The sequence below is a fragment of the Podarcis filfolensis genome (assembly GCF_964270895.1).
Source record: "Podarcis filfolensis genome assembly, chromosome: 4".
Lineage (NCBI taxonomy): Eukaryota > Metazoa > Chordata > Lepidosauria > Squamata > Lacertidae > Podarcis > Podarcis filfolensis.
In genome coordinates, this window is record NC_139607.1 from 45,022,170 (window position 1) to 45,035,923 (window position 13,754).

At 37.1% G+C, this 13,754-nt stretch overlaps 1 protein-coding gene across 19 annotated transcripts in view; it reads right to left on the minus strand.

Annotated features, from left to right (window-relative positions):
* Window positions 1-13,754, minus strand: part of DMD (dystrophin) — a 953,416-nt gene that overhangs the window by 512,299 nt on the left and 427,363 nt on the right. For all 19 annotated transcript variants that reach the window (XM_083612216.1, XM_083612211.1, XM_083612219.1 and 16 more), the window contains 7 exons: window positions 12,235-12,417; window positions 11,341-11,475; window positions 10,255-10,404; window positions 6,762-6,923; window positions 2,739-2,849; window positions 760-933; window positions 480-635 (listed from right to left, as the gene is read on the minus strand). In XM_083612216.1, the coding sequence (XP_083468342.1) occupies window positions 480-635; window positions 760-933; window positions 2,739-2,849; window positions 6,762-6,923; window positions 10,255-10,404; window positions 11,341-11,475; window positions 12,235-12,417 (1,071 nt within the window). The remainder of the gene's footprint in view (window positions 1-479; window positions 636-759; window positions 934-2,738; window positions 2,850-6,761; window positions 6,924-10,254; window positions 10,405-11,340; window positions 11,476-12,234; window positions 12,418-13,754) is intronic.

Sequence of the window (13,754 nt, forward strand, 5' to 3'; positions counted from 1 at the left end):
CAGTCCTCCATATATCTAATGCTACACTTAGAAATGGTTCACATATGAGTCAAATATCTTTTTGGAGGATGCATGTTTATCCTATCTTTACACAGTATATAATAAAGCACTGTTATTATCTGTTGCGCTTACATATATTTAAGGCTAAATGTGTTCCCCGTTTTCTTCCAATTGAATTTGAAAAATAAATTTGGACAGAAATAAAAAAAATCTAGCTACTAGTTATGTCAAAGGGATGTAATGAATTTCATTTAAGATTCAACCCTAGCGGAAATGATATTGTTTAGTTACATTATTTCAATATATAATTGGGCCGCTCTGAATAGTCAGTTAAGAGAATCTTTTTCTCACTGAGAAAGGAAAGACAAATAAAATCAATTTAAGAGAGGAAAATAAAATAAATTGCAACAAAATGGAAGAGATATCTTTCGCTTTACAACTGAGAGGCAGACTTTAGCACTGAAAAGCGTAGAACATACCTTGGCACCCAAATCATTATATTGTAATTTCAAAGCTGTTAGCCTTTCATCCAGTTCTTTTGGGTTCTCCGTTTGCTGTTTTTGCACAATCTGACGCCCAGTTTTTATGACGGTTTCCACTTCAGATTTCACTTCACTAAGAGTTTTATACAATTTCTAGCCAACACAGAAAGGGAAATGTTTAATTTCACTGAAATTACACTGATTTTTGCAAAATGTCATAGGTATAGTCCAATAGGTTGCCTTACATGTGAACTATTATTGCATCGGAAATACTCACCATACAATGATCAAGCTGGGATTGCACTGCTTCCTGCTCGACACTCCTCAACTCCAACTTCGGCACTTGCGATTTCACTTCATCTAAAATTATTTTACATTCCTGTAAGCGCTGCTCAAAATTGGCTGGCTTTTGGAACAAGCGAAACTTCATGAAGACATCTTGTAGCTTTTTCTGAAAATAATATATGAGATGAAAGGAGAGGGGTGCAAAGTATGCAGATTAAGTAATTATGCTAATACAGTCACGGTCATGATTTTATGAAGACTTTTAAAATAAGGGACAGAGCAGTCCTGCTTCTACATACTGAGGAGAAACTTGGATATTTCCTTTATTTTTCTTTTGAAAGCATGTCTAGGCAGCTTAGCAAACAATTACACTGTGCCCTCCTGTGCAGCTTCCTTTGGATTGATAGCAAGTTCCCAAGAATTTAAAGAATGCTACTTGCTAGGTCATTTCACACAAACGATCAAATAGGTTGTAATATTGAGTTGCATTTCCTTTGAATATTTAGTCTGCAAGTGTATTATTAGTTTGAGGTCATATTCAGGCAACCCTGTATTGGGAAATTTAAAATGTCTAATGTTTTATAATTTTTTATGTGCTATATGTGGTGGTTAGGCGTCAGTAAACGAGGGGAATGAAGACTAAGAGAGCTGAGTGGTGGGATGCTCGTGTAATCTCACTGTATACAAGTTGTACAAGTGACAATAAAGTATTTCAATTTCAATAAGCAGCCCAGAGTAGCTGGGGAAACCCAACCAGATGGGCAGGGTATAAATAAAATTTATTATTATTATTATTAGGCAATATAAGTTATTTATACACAGTGCATGCATTTTGGATAGAAAGAATCCAATGGTAACATGCACATGAACAGCATTATTTTCTTTTTAACAGGAATCGCCACCCACTGCACTATATTACAGTAAGCTTGACAGAGCAGATAAGAACCAAAATAGTAAATATGAGTTATCACCTTTAACCACTGGCAAAAAAATTGAAAAAGTTAATGTGGCATTCCATAAAAGTATGGTTTTGTTAGTTTTCTTTTTTCCAAACCTGAAGGTTGGGGTAAATATAAAAATGCTCATGGTGAATCAGCTGGCTTGCACAAGGTCTGTGAAATGTTCCATGCTGTGCATAGTTAAACTTTGGAACTCCCTCCCACAGGAGACAGTGGTGGCCACTAACTGGATAGCTTTAAAAGTGAATTGGACTAATTCATGGAGGATAAGGCTACTAATGGCCACTAGCCATTATAACTATGCTTTGCCTCCACAGTCAGAGGCAGTAATGCTTCTGAATACCATTTGCTGGAAAATGGGGGCGGCGGGGGGGGGGGGTTGCTGTTATGCTCAGGTCCTGCTTGCAGGTTTCCCACGGGCAACTCGATTGCCCCAGTGAAAACAGGATGGTGGACTAGATGATCCAGCAGGATCTTCTTATATTCTTATTTTTGAAACATCTGACTGCCATGTCTTTTTAGAACCTGCTCTTTAATATCATTGTCTACTTCAAAAAATGTTTGCCATCAGGCATGCTCTTCAGGCAAACAGCAAGTTTAAAACTCTCTTGGGATTGCTGATCTGGCCTCACAGCTTAAAAAATTCTGACCAAAGAATTTATTTTTGTGGCAGAAGGGTATTTGTGAAGATGAAAATAACATGAAGAGGTTTTTCAAAAATGTATATTTTGCATTAACAAAAGCATCCGTTCTGAATTCCCTGAAACAAGGCACTTCAACCCTACACATTTTTATATAGATGCTGGTTTTTCCTTGGTCTCATTGTAAATCAAATAATAATGTTATAAGCTAAGCAAGCAGGACTTTCTCCCCACACACAAAAAAACTCCCACCACCCTGTGGATAGAAAGTATAGCTGTTTCACATGTAATCAGTGATTGCTTATTTTGTTTTGTGTATTTTAAAGAAGGGATTCGAACTACGTATGTAAAAGAAAGCCAATTTTACAAACCTGTGCAGTATCGATTTGGGAGAATATCCTTTTGGTGGCATCCTTACCCCGGTTCCGTTTTTTCATTTCATCCAAACTAATCTCATGGCTTGTCAACTCTGATTGAATTTTCTGTTTGGTGGAAAAAAAGATGTGTTTAAAATCAAAGTAGATTATTTTGACAGGGAAATATATAAGATCCAGGCTCTGGAATAAATCATATGAAATTACTAAGATTGTGACACTGTCTTGTGCTCTACTTGGTATATTCTTCTTATTGCTTTAAAATGATAGTATCTCTTATGCCCACTTGGACATAAAACAAAAAAGTATAACTTTGTTCTATAACAATTAAATTGCATTGTAGGTACATACTAAAGGCTTCTTCATCAGGGTTACAATTCTCATCCCTATGAAAACTAAATATAACTATAGAAACAATTAAATGTGAACAAAAAGGGGGGGTTATAGTAGAATAATTGTTTTTTTAAAAAATAGGTTTTTTAAAAAACATGATAAATACACAACACCACTCTGAAGCAAGTATATGAAATGTAATAATCTTAGTGATTTTTCCAGCAAGTATTTTTGTCTGTTATTTCCAACAAGAACCAGCGATTGGTGAAATTACTCCAATGCAAATTTCAACCCTTTACACCTCATGATAGAGTAGGCTCATAAGAAGAAACCAAATGTCTTGCACAATACTGACCAATGCAATGTCACACAAAACAATTCATATCCTACACACTGAAATGAGCTAATTTAGACCAATTCAAACCAATTTATGAGGAAATTGTTGGAAATGAATATCTGCTAGTGGATGAACTGCTAAATAATTACCAGAGAGAACAGCTATACCAGAAAATATCTGGCAGCTTTCTTTCTCATCAAGATGAATATTAGGGACCATTACTGCAAAAAGTGGGAGGAAAATCTGTCAGAAGGTTTTATCTAGACCACATTTTAATCAAATCAGCCATTCACTTCTCTCTATTCCCTAGAAGTACAAGGCTAAAGCTGGATATATCTTCTGTCCAAGAACATAAAGTCTGTAATTCCATTAATGTTACAAATAGTATTTTTGTTAACGGAAAATGAACAGATGTGGTAAAAGCAAGAAACTGTATGCAATTTGGCTTTTCCCTCATATGCTCATTTACTACGTAGGAGACTTTATCCACCAGCAGTTAACATGAATGCAGAGAGGAGTCTGACAAGTACATGGGGACACTCCCAATCTTGCAGCACACTCTGCCCAACATTATTTATTGAGATATTTATGGAAGGAGAGGACAGATACACCAAGGAGTTCACATAGAAGACAACAGTCTCTTTTGCATGTCCCTTTCTTCTCCACCTTGATCTTGGAGTGATGGGGCAGGGTAGAGTCAAAGGTTTGATTTAAACATGAAGCTGGGCATGTAAGAAAAACCTACCCATGCAGTGCTCCATGCGCCTGGTGTCTCATTTAAAACAGGTTGCCTCGCCTGAAGGTGCAGCATTAACAATCTAGAGATCTATTGCCTAGGTGGACACATTCTGGCATATAGATACATAGATAAATTCTTCTTGGTCTTCTACTCAACATGCTTAAAAAGGGGTGGAATATAGTGATATAAAGCCTCTATGTGACTCTTCCTCTTCTTTCACTCTTGTCCATTACCAAAATGGGAAATAGAAGATAAAAGGGGTGGGTATAGGGTTAGAAAAGTAGAAATAAGAAAAGTCTCCTTGCACCCTTTTCGGTCAACCTCTAGGAGAAATTAACAGGGTTTGTAATGAAAAGAGGGGGGTGCACACTTCAGGAGGCAGATTTAGCCCATGTGATTGCCAGTTGACAATTCATACTTGACACTGTATAATAAAGTATTATCAAGTTTCCAATCAGTCAGTTAATCAGATGCATATGAATTATTAGTACACACACATATTTTCATGTATGTTCAAAATAAAATAAAGCTTCTAGAAATTGGACAAGTCTAGCTACTGTGATTAAACACAAGCACAGTTGGTTTATCAGAGATGGACAAAAGAAGCCCACAAATGGTATGGAATAACCCACCCATTAGAATATTTTATGTATGCATAATAAGGCTGCTGATAAGGAAAGATGCAAACTATCTAACATGCTATAGAGAAGAGGAGACAGAGAGGCACTATTTTATTGCTGTTATGGCTGTAATGCATTTACAAAATGTAAAGAGAATTAATAAAATTTGACATTATGCTTCCGGGGGGAAAGGACACAAGCATATTGAAAATGGTTCACCAATTAATGTATATAAAGTTAATTTATTTTTTTATTTATTTAGAGTACGGTCCAGGTAGAGCACATGCATTGCAGACAAAAAGGTGGTAAAGATGGTTGTATCGCCAGTCAGTGCAGACAATGTTGAGCTAAGCTGCCTTGGTACATGGCAGATTTGTATTTTCCCAATAGTTGACTAGTTATTAAATCAAACCTAAGGTTCTATCTTTATGTCTGTCATATCCATTGCCTTCCACGTCATCTTGATTTCAAGTTAGCAATATATTTTATTTCATTACCAAGTTGTGACTCCTTTTCTATAATTAGAAAAATCACTTTCTCTGCCATAAGATTGCTTAACCTTAAGAAATTAGCCCACATAAAATATTAAGACTACTTCTATAATATCTGCAGTTTTCAAGGGATTTAAAGTGGTTTCATGTGGCAGGTTTTACTTCCCCCCCAATTTATTATTTTGTTGCTTCAGATAAACTGAAAGGTACTTTAAGTAATAAAGGAAGACAGAGATTGTATTTTATGATGACTGCACTTCAAACCATAGCCCCTAGGTGAATATGATGTCCAACAGGAAACAATAGAACCCACTGTCAACATAAATCTTTAGCAAAAAAAACCCTGAATTTATCCTAATCAATAGTATAGTGGTTATGGAGCCCAGGAAATATTAGGGAATTGTTCAAATGATCATTGATGCATCCTTAGGAAATTATTTTTTTTTTAGTGAAGAATATAATTGTTTGAGGAAAATAACTGCTGCATTAAATGCGGACTGATCTTATAACATACCTGCATCCCCACCCCAAAATGGGATTGAGTTAGAACAGATTTATTAACTTGGTCACATCTGCTTATCAAAGTCCTTGTAAGACTTCCTTGAAAATCACAACAAATTATGTTTTGCAGTACAATCATTATTGATGTCTGAAAGCCACCATTTTCACATAAGGGAAGGGTTTTTTAAATTCAAAATATAAACTGTGCATTAATCTTAAAATTCTTCTAATATAGTCCACCCAATTCCAGAAATCTGTGTTTCATTTTGGCTAATGTATCCTTTCTTACAAATACAATTAATGAAAGTTGTGTACTTCAGAAATGTTCTTAAAATGTGAAGCAAATATTGACAGACACAAAGCTAAGGAAGGAAGGATGTGGCAATATTCTTTAATTTATTTCATTTTATATGAGATTATGGCTCCAATCCTATACAGTTTCCTGGGAGTAAATCCCACTGAATTCAATGGGGATTACTTCTGAGTAGACTATATAAGATTGTACAAGCATGTAACTATGCAGTATCAATGATTACATAACTCAATAACTATTTATGGGATATCTAATCTGCTTTACTAAGAAGTTAAGTAAAAGTAGTAAAGATGATGAGTCATTTATGGCATGATAAAAATAGCACTATAGGGAGTTATAGTATTCATGTTGTTCCTTCAAGGTTACAGCACAACCTTCACAAACATTTAATGAGTTTATATTAGTGTCATATAATAATTTTCTGTCAGCATAAGGACAGATAAAATAAATTTAAAAACAGGAATTTGCTGCAAAATAAATGTGACCTTTTAAAGATGATATTACTATGCACATCTGTATTCCAGTAAGTAGCTTTGCAAGAAATGGGTTGCAAATTATGCTTCCTAACCCCAGCTGCTGAAAATTCTAGAAATCATCATCTTTGAGGAAAAAGCCAACCAAATTAAAGGAATCATACTGACCACTTGAATGATAAAGCTATTTAAACTAAAGTCCACAAGACTCACCTGTGCTTCTTGAGGTACTTGTGCTGCATCAATTCTGTCGGCAATATAACCAGTTAACTGTCGATCAATGAAAGCAAGAGACTCTTGAATTAACTGAAGGGTTTTGTCAATCTCTTGTGCAGAGTGGATACTTTGTTCAAGAACCTTTTGTCTCCTCACAGCCTGAAAAATAAAGGGAAGAGAGTATTAGCCATTCAATTTTTCTTTAATGCTGTTAAAAACACACAGGAATTTCATACTGATACACAACCACCTTTTTGTAAGATAAATTTCGTCTTTTTTTGCCAGCCATTTTGTTTTTTAAATAAATAACCACAAAAAGTCAAAATTCCCTAAATAACCAAACCAAATAGTGAGGAATTCTATAGTGAGTAGAAGACTGCAAAACTAAGTCCTGCCATTAGATAGTTTTGTTCATTCTGAAGCCTCGGGCAGCTCCTGATCTCATTATATATGTCAGGAGATTTCCTTTGGTCAGAACATAGTTGCCGTCATCATAGTCCACTTACAGATAATCCACTGCAACAAGTGAGAGGGATGAAAGTGCTGTTTATAAAACAAACTCTCACATAGGATATAAATAGTTTCTTAGAGCCTGGATTAAATGGTAGTACTACCAGGAATGATTAGAACTCTTAAGTTTTGTCTTGTCTCTTTATGGTTCACTCCTCACCTTATTACAATATTTCTTAATGGTACCGCATTCAGCAAAATGTTACAAAAACTGGGGAAAGAAAGAGTCAGACTGTTCCTATTACTACTATAGCAAGTCACATTACTTTAAGCCTGCCCTATGACATTAGCGAAACCCCGCAATATGGTTACTAAGACCTTCTTTGGTTTTACATTTCCCTTTGCCCCTCTTTTCATACTTAATAGTTTAAGATGATGACACATGCGATTTTCAGCTTAGTTTTTCACCTTCTTTCATATTCTGCCTTCTCATAATTTAGTTTTATCTGCATTGACTCTGCATTATTCATTCTTTTAATAGGCTATAAACCTAACATTTCTATTCACTCAATAAACCTGGAGGTCAAGTCACACTACACATCAGAGTTACCAGTTATATTTCCAAGGCCATATGAAGTGTAACCTTGAGGTCAAGGACTCAAAAGTAATGTTATGAAAAAAACTATTTTATAAAAGCATTCACCAACAGGGAACAGCTGAACGTCCTTCGCCATTTCTTTTCCTTTGACGGTACATAATGGAATGTAGTGAATATGTCTTCACATACATAGGAACAAATTGCTGTACACGTTATAAAACAAACATGGATTTCAGTGGCAATGGTGTTATGAAAGCTCACTTTTATATCTTTCTTATATCCTGGGACACAGGACAGGATTACCTCAGCCACTTCAAATGTTCTGTCATACACCCACAGTGTATAAGGTACTAAAAACCCATCTAGTTCCTTTGTAACCTTCCAATCAATACACCACAGAAAAAGGATATATGACTCAATGAATATATATCATTTTACATTTTAATGAGGGTATTATAATAATGAGGGTGTTTTTCAATTTAATTACCAGTGTTTTTGATTCCTCCTGCCAGCTTTATCCACAATGAGGCAACACACTGGTCACAGAAGCATGCAGCAGTCGCACAAGTGTCAGGAGCTGGCCAACTCCTTTGTTAATGCTAATTAACACAGAGAGTGATCATGTGGATTGTTGGCTGGCATCAGAGAGGAGAGCCTTTGGGGGTAAGAATTGTGATGAGGGTTTATCAATGTCCTGTGTTATGCTAACTGATTATTAGGAGGGTTATGTGGAACTGGAGGGATTTGGGTGTTCAAAAATAAGGGGGAAGATTAGTAAATTAAACTTGGTGCTTTGGCTCTTGGGAATTTGATGTTCTCATTTAAGTCTTCTGTGACCTGCCTGAAAATTACAAATATTTATCTTTCCACATTCACTACCTTTGAGGTCAGCCTCCTTACATTCCAACCCCCACCCCCTGAACATAAACAATTCACAGCTCAGGTTGTCAAAGAACTATTGCTTCCTGTGCAATCTGGTTGGTTGGGCAGAAAATGGGTATAAAACACTTTCTATCCCATGCTTTCTTTGCCCCCCCCCCCTTTCTGCTATCCCCTTGTTTGCTGTTGCCTACCTTTACAGCAGTGCTGTGTGCAGACAATATTTCCTTGGGCAGGGGGAGGGGGCAGTCAAGGGCATTAAGCAGGTATATGGAAATGCTAGCTAAGAAAGTATTATTTTTTCTTAGTTCCGTGCTGGTTCTGTACTTCAAGTGTTCTTAAACTGCTGATTTATTTTATTAGACATCTTATAGTGCATTGGGTTTTAGGATTCCTCTTTTGTTTTGTTTTTATTCCAAATAAATTTTGCTGCCTTCTAAAGTGAGGTTCACAAGGGAAAATAGTTTGTTTTTCCATTTGTTTTCATATTAATGTTCCATTTCTTTTGTTTTCTATTTATTGAATTTATTTCCATTTATTTAATTTAACGAACTTACAGACTTTTCAAGATATATTCATCCCAACATGGTTTACAAAGCAATGTACACCTATATATATATACAGCACTATTTATACAACACGGATTGAGTCTTTAAGGCCCATTTAAATTATATAAAGTCCTATGGGGCAGAGTTGGCACGCCCATGAGGCAGGGTGAAGCACCATCCTTAAGGAGGCAGAAGTGCAAGAGGCGGAGCTCTGTCCTCCCACTGCCCCTGCTACCAGCTGAAGGCCTTCCCTCTCACAAACAAGAGGGAGGCATTCTGGCGTGTAGCACTGCCACTCGTATTACCCGTCCCCAGGCAGAGAAGACAAGCACCTATGCATTGCGGAACGCCCCAGTGGCAGAAATGGTGGCAGGGGTGGATGGGAAGGCAGGATGTGGCAATTCCCATTTCACTACAGGTACCAAAATGGGACCAGCCACCCCTGTCACTGGGGATACATCAGGTTTACATCTAAGCTACGCTATTCTGCCCTGTCTTCATCATGAAACGGGGCTGCCAAATTTAAAGGAACTGACCATTCACTCTTAAACTAGAAAAGTGTCTTTCTTGCCTACTTGAGAGCTTTGGGTGTGGGTCCAGAATTGGCCTCCACAGTCACTTATGGACTCATGGTTAAAACCTTGTTTATGGAAGACAATCTTACTCGGCTATGAGTGATCGCTGAAGAAGAAGAAGAAGAAGAAGAAGAAGAAGAAGAAGAAGAAGAAGAAGAAGACGACATGTGTGTAGATTTTCTAGAAAAACTGACACCAGGTAGACCCTCTTATACACATATAAAAAGACACAAAAAACATACACAGAGAGCTGCATCTGTTAATCGCTCCCTTCCAAAGCTGTCACAACTTTTGTTGGTTTCTTCTTGCGTCAACACTGTTGTCGGCATCTTTACAACACAGTATTTTATAAGACAGGTAACTTTACCTTTCAGCTCTCCTGTTAAACACAGTGTTTAAGAGAAAAGTATGGGGGAAGGAAATTATTTCTTAAAATGTACCTCTTGTTGTAGCTCTTCCCACCGAGTATTGAACTTCTCCAGTTTTTCATTGATCAGTTCATCCAGAACTCCACCATCAGTTAAGGTCTGTGCCAACTCACGAATCTGATTGCGGTTATCTTCTGGGTGTTGCATTAATGTTCCCAGAGACTGAAACATCCATAAACTGTATTACTTGTTTTTGCCATTCCCCTTACACCAAACAAAGGAGCCTTCAAAGCTCTTGTTAAAATAAAAGAAGCAATAAACCTTACATTTCCATTAAAATAGAAGAGTATTCATGAGAAAAATAAAGCTCATCACTGCAACATTTTCTGGCACAAATTATCTGAAATGTGACTAGGCAAACATTAACAAAGGCTTAGATACCACATCAACATAATAAACAGTGTGGCTATAATGTATGCTACCTTGCTGAACTGACCATCAGCACAACCAACCAAATTAGGTAACTAGAAACTATTGAATTTGTGATGCTACTCCTTCATTTTTTAAAACAAGAATTGTCAATGTTTTTTAATAACTGGAGTGATTCTGGGCCCTTTGAAAAAGACCTTCTAAGGCTTCTATTAAAACCTTGGGTCTGTCAGACATCTCTGCAGCAAAATGAGGGAAATGTGATAAATGTAAGGATCTAATTGTAGAGTACAAGAACCTGCAATCCTACCCAAGATTAATTGGGAGTAATTGCCATTGGATTTGCTTATACAGAGATGTGGATGTCTGTATAAGTTATTTGGGAGGGCATATGAAGCTGGCTTCACAGGCACCAGACAAAGCATAAGTTTATAAAGCATTTGAATTAAACATCTTTGTTTTTGTTGAGAAGACTACATTATTCTTTTTGACAGCTCCAATTCTACTCTAAGAATGCTGTGGCCTTTCTGAACCCTGTTTGCTCATATCTTCCTTTAGTACATAGCAATGATAATAATAATTGAAAATCTAATGGAACACAATTCATGGAAAATATACATATGGATGCATAGATCACAGCACACATTGAAGAATATTACACTTTGATTTAACATAGAAACTTTTTATTGGAAAGGTCTGCGTGTTCCTAACCAGAACGTCAGTACTTACATCTAGTGCTTCTGAGATCTCTTCTGTGCCTTCTTGAATATTTTCTGTTGCCCTGAGTTTTGATTCTACCTCATTCAACCATTTGTTTTCAACATCCAAGTATAACAATAATTCACGCCAACATGCCCATACCTCCTGATGAATGAGTTTTTAAAAAGAAATGAATTTTAATACAGATATGCTTGAAAAAATTTTTAAACATTTTTTTGTAAACAAAAAGACCTATAACTTATGCTGTTTTACCAGGACATGTGTTATTGGGTTACTTATATAAATGCCACAAAAAAGTAAATAATATCAGGTCATTTCAAAATTCTACAGTGGTACCTCTGGATGCGAACGGAATCTGTTCCGGAGCCCCGATCACATCCAGAAGCGAACGCAACCTGTGTCTGCGTGGGTCACGATTCGCCGCTTCTGCGCATGCGTGTGACGTCATTTTGACCGTCTGCGCATGCGTGAGCGGCAAAACCCGGAAGTAATGCGCTCCATTACATCCGGGTCACTGCAGCGCGCAACCCGAAAATATGAAGCTACTTCAACCCAAGTATGACTGTATATTAAAGTAGAAAGAAAGAACAAAATAATGGGTTTTTTAAAACTGTACCATGAAGTTATGGGAATATATTTAATAATCCTAGGAAAGTGTTATAATTTTTAGGATATATTTTAATCCACTTAGTAATAAACAAAAAAAGTAATACAATTCTGATTAAGATAAACATGGAAACCATGCTGGTTGGGGTTGATAAGAATAGTAGTCTAAAACAGCTTGCAGTAGGCTATATTAAAGACTTATGAGGGTAAACATTGATTCACAACTACTGTCCATTAGCTGATATCTTTTCTGTTACACTTTGGAATGCTCTAATGTTACCAGGAGAAGGAACTGACCTCCAATGTTTTGCACTTTCCATTTAGCCTGCTGCAGAGTCGCTGGTAGTTCCTAGTAAGAACATCAAGTTCCTTTTTTAAGGCCTCATGAGCTGCAGGTGGAGCCCTTGCTATAAAATTGTTCACCGACTCTGTGAGAAGCCTCACTTTCACATCTTTCTGTGTTGCCTCTTCTTTTGCTCTCTGAAAATACATAAAAGTATGATAATCCAAATGAAAATAAAGCAGTGAATACCGGGGTAAAAACACTGCATTATTTGAAAAGAACATAATATAATTTGCCTGATTTTCCATGCCACAAAGCAGTAGTTAAAAAGATGATCCACTCAAATTTCACTGCTCCGTATTCATGTTGTAGAGCAGACATAGGCAAACTCGGCCCTCCAGATGTTTTGGGACTACAACTCCCATCATCCCTGACCACTGGTCCTGTTAGCTAGGGATGATGGGAGCTGTAGTCCCAAAACATCTGGAGGGCCGAGTTTGCCTATGCCTGTTGTAGAGGCTCATATTTTCAAGGCAAGCATTAAGACCCCCTCCACTTCCTCTTCCTCCCCACCTACTCAAGATCTGGCATGCTCCATTTTTCACTGTCCTCATTATTTGGTAGTGGCTACTGTTCTGGGGTTAATCAGCCCAAGGCCTGGTTGAAGAGAAACGTTTCTGCCTGGTGCCTAAAGGTGTATAAAGAAGCTGCCAGCCAAGCCTTCCTGGAGAGAGCATCCTACAAACATGGAGCTACTGCAGAAATGGCCCGTTCTTGGTTTCTCAGGTGTAATTGATATGGGGTGTATAGTTTTGAGTTTTCATTTCGTCTTGCTGTCTTAAGTAATATAATCACATACCATGCACACTCTGTGTGCATCTTTCTGTGGCCTTACCTCAGCTACATAGCAGGCTTTCCTTGACATGGGTGCCTGAATCTTTACAAGGCAACTTGTAGTGCTGCTGCAGTGACCCCATGTAAAACTTGTAGGAAATATTGCAAAATACAGTGCTATTCCTCTAATTACAGCTATTGCTGTCTTTGCTTCTGGTTTAAAGAGCTGGACAAGGAAACAAGTCCCCACATTGCCACTATCTAAAATGACACTAAATGAGGGTGCCAAACAGCTCTGGCTGTACTATTGCCAATATGCATTAATATCCATATCAGATAAAACTGAGAAAACCCGCAATATAGTCAAGGAATGAAATGAATCTATATTCAATAGGAACATTTTCCTAAGTAACATCTCTAATTTATAGGGATAAGTTAGCCTAACAGGGACTTGTCACTTGTTCTATATGTTGTGGGAAAGCAAAATGAAAGCACAAATTGTTGCTGAATGCAACCTTCTTATTCCCATTTATGAGTGCCTACAATTTCTGAATTCCATCTGGGAGAAGTTACATTCAGAGGAATAATAGCCCAAGAATTATATACCATCTGATGCAATTATCATAGAAAAGAGAATGGAAGCATATGAGAACAGGTGCAGAATTTGATGTCCAATAAGGACATATACAAATGCAACACT